This window comes from Babylonia areolata, chromosome 25, assembly GCF_041734735.1.
Source record: "Babylonia areolata isolate BAREFJ2019XMU chromosome 25, ASM4173473v1, whole genome shotgun sequence".
NCBI classification, from domain to species: Eukaryota; Metazoa; Mollusca; class Gastropoda; order Neogastropoda; family Buccinidae; genus Babylonia; species Babylonia areolata.
In genome coordinates, this window is record NC_134900.1 from 36,110,283 (window position 1) to 36,112,167 (window position 1,885).

The following is a 1,885-nucleotide window of genomic DNA, read 5'->3' on the forward strand; positions in this document are numbered from 1 at the left end:
AAGCGCTATAAACGCCAACATCAAACAACTATATCAACCATAACAAAGTGTGTGTGTGTGTGTGTGTGTGTGTGTGTGTGTGTGTGTGTGTGTTACAGATCTCCTCAGTGTGGACGTTCCGGACCACACGGTCATCAAACTCTCCCCCACACCCTATGGACACGTGGCGGAATACGTTCCTCTGTTGACAAGCTACACTGAAGGTAAAGAACAGCGATGAAGAAACACACCTTATTCCCATAAAATGAAAACCTTAAAAATGGAGAGAGAAAAAGAAAAACAGAAAACCAGACGGAGAAGAAACTAATGAAGGTAGTAAGACAAAGACACACACGTTCCTCTGTTGACAGGCTACACTGAAGGTAAAGAACACAGGTGAAGAAACACTCCTGTTTCAATAAAATGAAAACCTGATAAACGAAAAAAAAAAGAAAGAAAAGAAAACCAGACGGAGAAGAAAGTAATGATGGTAGTAAGACAAAGATACACACGTTCCTCTGTTGACAAGCTACACTGAAAGTAAAGAACAGCGATGAAGAAACACTCCTTATTCAAATAAAATGAAAACCTGAAAAATGGAGAAAAGGAAATAAAACCAGACGGAGAAGAAAGTAATGAAGGTAGTAAGACAAAGACACACACATTCCTCTGTTGACAGGCTACACTGAAGCTAAAGAACACAGGTGAAGAAACACTCCTGAGAAATGATGAAAAAAACAAAAAAGATATGGGAAAAAAAGCAAAAAAGCCAACAGACAGAAACGAAAATAATGAAGGTGGTAAGACAAAAGATACGAGTGACATTTATGTTTGAGTAGTGCTTACACGCTTTAGCTTGTTTTTCACTTTTTTAATGAGTAGAAACGAAGAACGTGATATATATATATATACAGAGTGATACAAACAACTGCGAGTGTCATGTATGTTTGAAGAAATGGGACAATACGTTTTGTGGTGGTCGTTCCGTCCTGGAGTCTGACAGGTGTAGTTTGACCAAGACTCCCAGACCCTGAGGCCTAGAAGGTTTCAGGACAGTCGGCGTTGGGGATGGTTCCAAAAGGGCCAGTTAGCCCCCAAGGCAGCAGCACTAAGAGCCAGTGCAATCTTGCCTCCTACTTTGGGAGTTCTAGTTCTTATAAAAATATAAATAATTATTAAAAAAAAACCATCTATAAATGACTTTACATTGCAGTGGAGAAACCATTGATCATCATGTTCTCACTTTGCTGTTGGTTGGTGCAACTGTAAGCTTTTGTCAATGTATGTAAGATACGCTCAGCTCTACAGGTGTAAAGTTTGTGTGTGACTCTGCACCTGTTAAATCTATCTGTGTGCAGGCTGACGAGATGGTTTTTTTTCCCGGGTTGAACGTGCCGTCAGACAGTGCCGGTGATCCGTGCTGTGTGACCAAGACAGACCACTCACGATGCAAGGAACAGAGTTACCTTCCCATTCTCAACGGGGGAGGGGGGGGGGGATCGCAGTCGAAAGACACCTCAGCGCTGCTACACCCACTGCCAATCGAAAAAAAGTAATTACAAGAGAGGCAAGGCCTTCAAGAATCACTTGTGATAAATTAAGTCCCCTAGCATTAATTACAGAGTAATTTCCCTTTTTTACTATCTGCACCAAAACGTTTGCAAAATAAATAAAAATTCCATGCTTATCAAAAGAAGTTCCTGTTTGAACAAAAAATGATAATAATGACTCCTCTTGTTGTTGTGTCAGAATAAGAAGTCAAAGTGCCAAGTTTAGAGAATACAAAAAATATAAATATAACAGTAAATGCAGTTTGCATATAATTAGGCTTCTTTTTTATTTTTTTGTGCCCATCCCAGAGGTGCAATATTGTTTTAAACAAGATGACTGGAAAGAACTGAATTTT

The 1,885-nt window shown here is 39.6% G+C and overlaps 1 protein-coding gene across 1 annotated transcript in view; it reads left to right on the plus strand.

Annotated features, from left to right (window-relative positions):
- LOC143299594 (6-phosphofructo-2-kinase/fructose-2,6-bisphosphatase 2-like) overlaps positions 1 to 1,342 on the plus strand; it is a 16,664-nt gene extending 15,322 nt beyond the window's left edge. The window contains exon 14 of the mRNA XM_076612881.1: positions 1,338 to 1,342. Within this exon, the coding sequence (XP_076468996.1) occupies positions 1,338 to 1,342 (5 nt within the window). The remainder of the gene's footprint in view (positions 1 to 1,337) is intronic.
- The last annotated feature ends 543 nt before the right edge of the window (positions 1,343 to 1,885 follow it).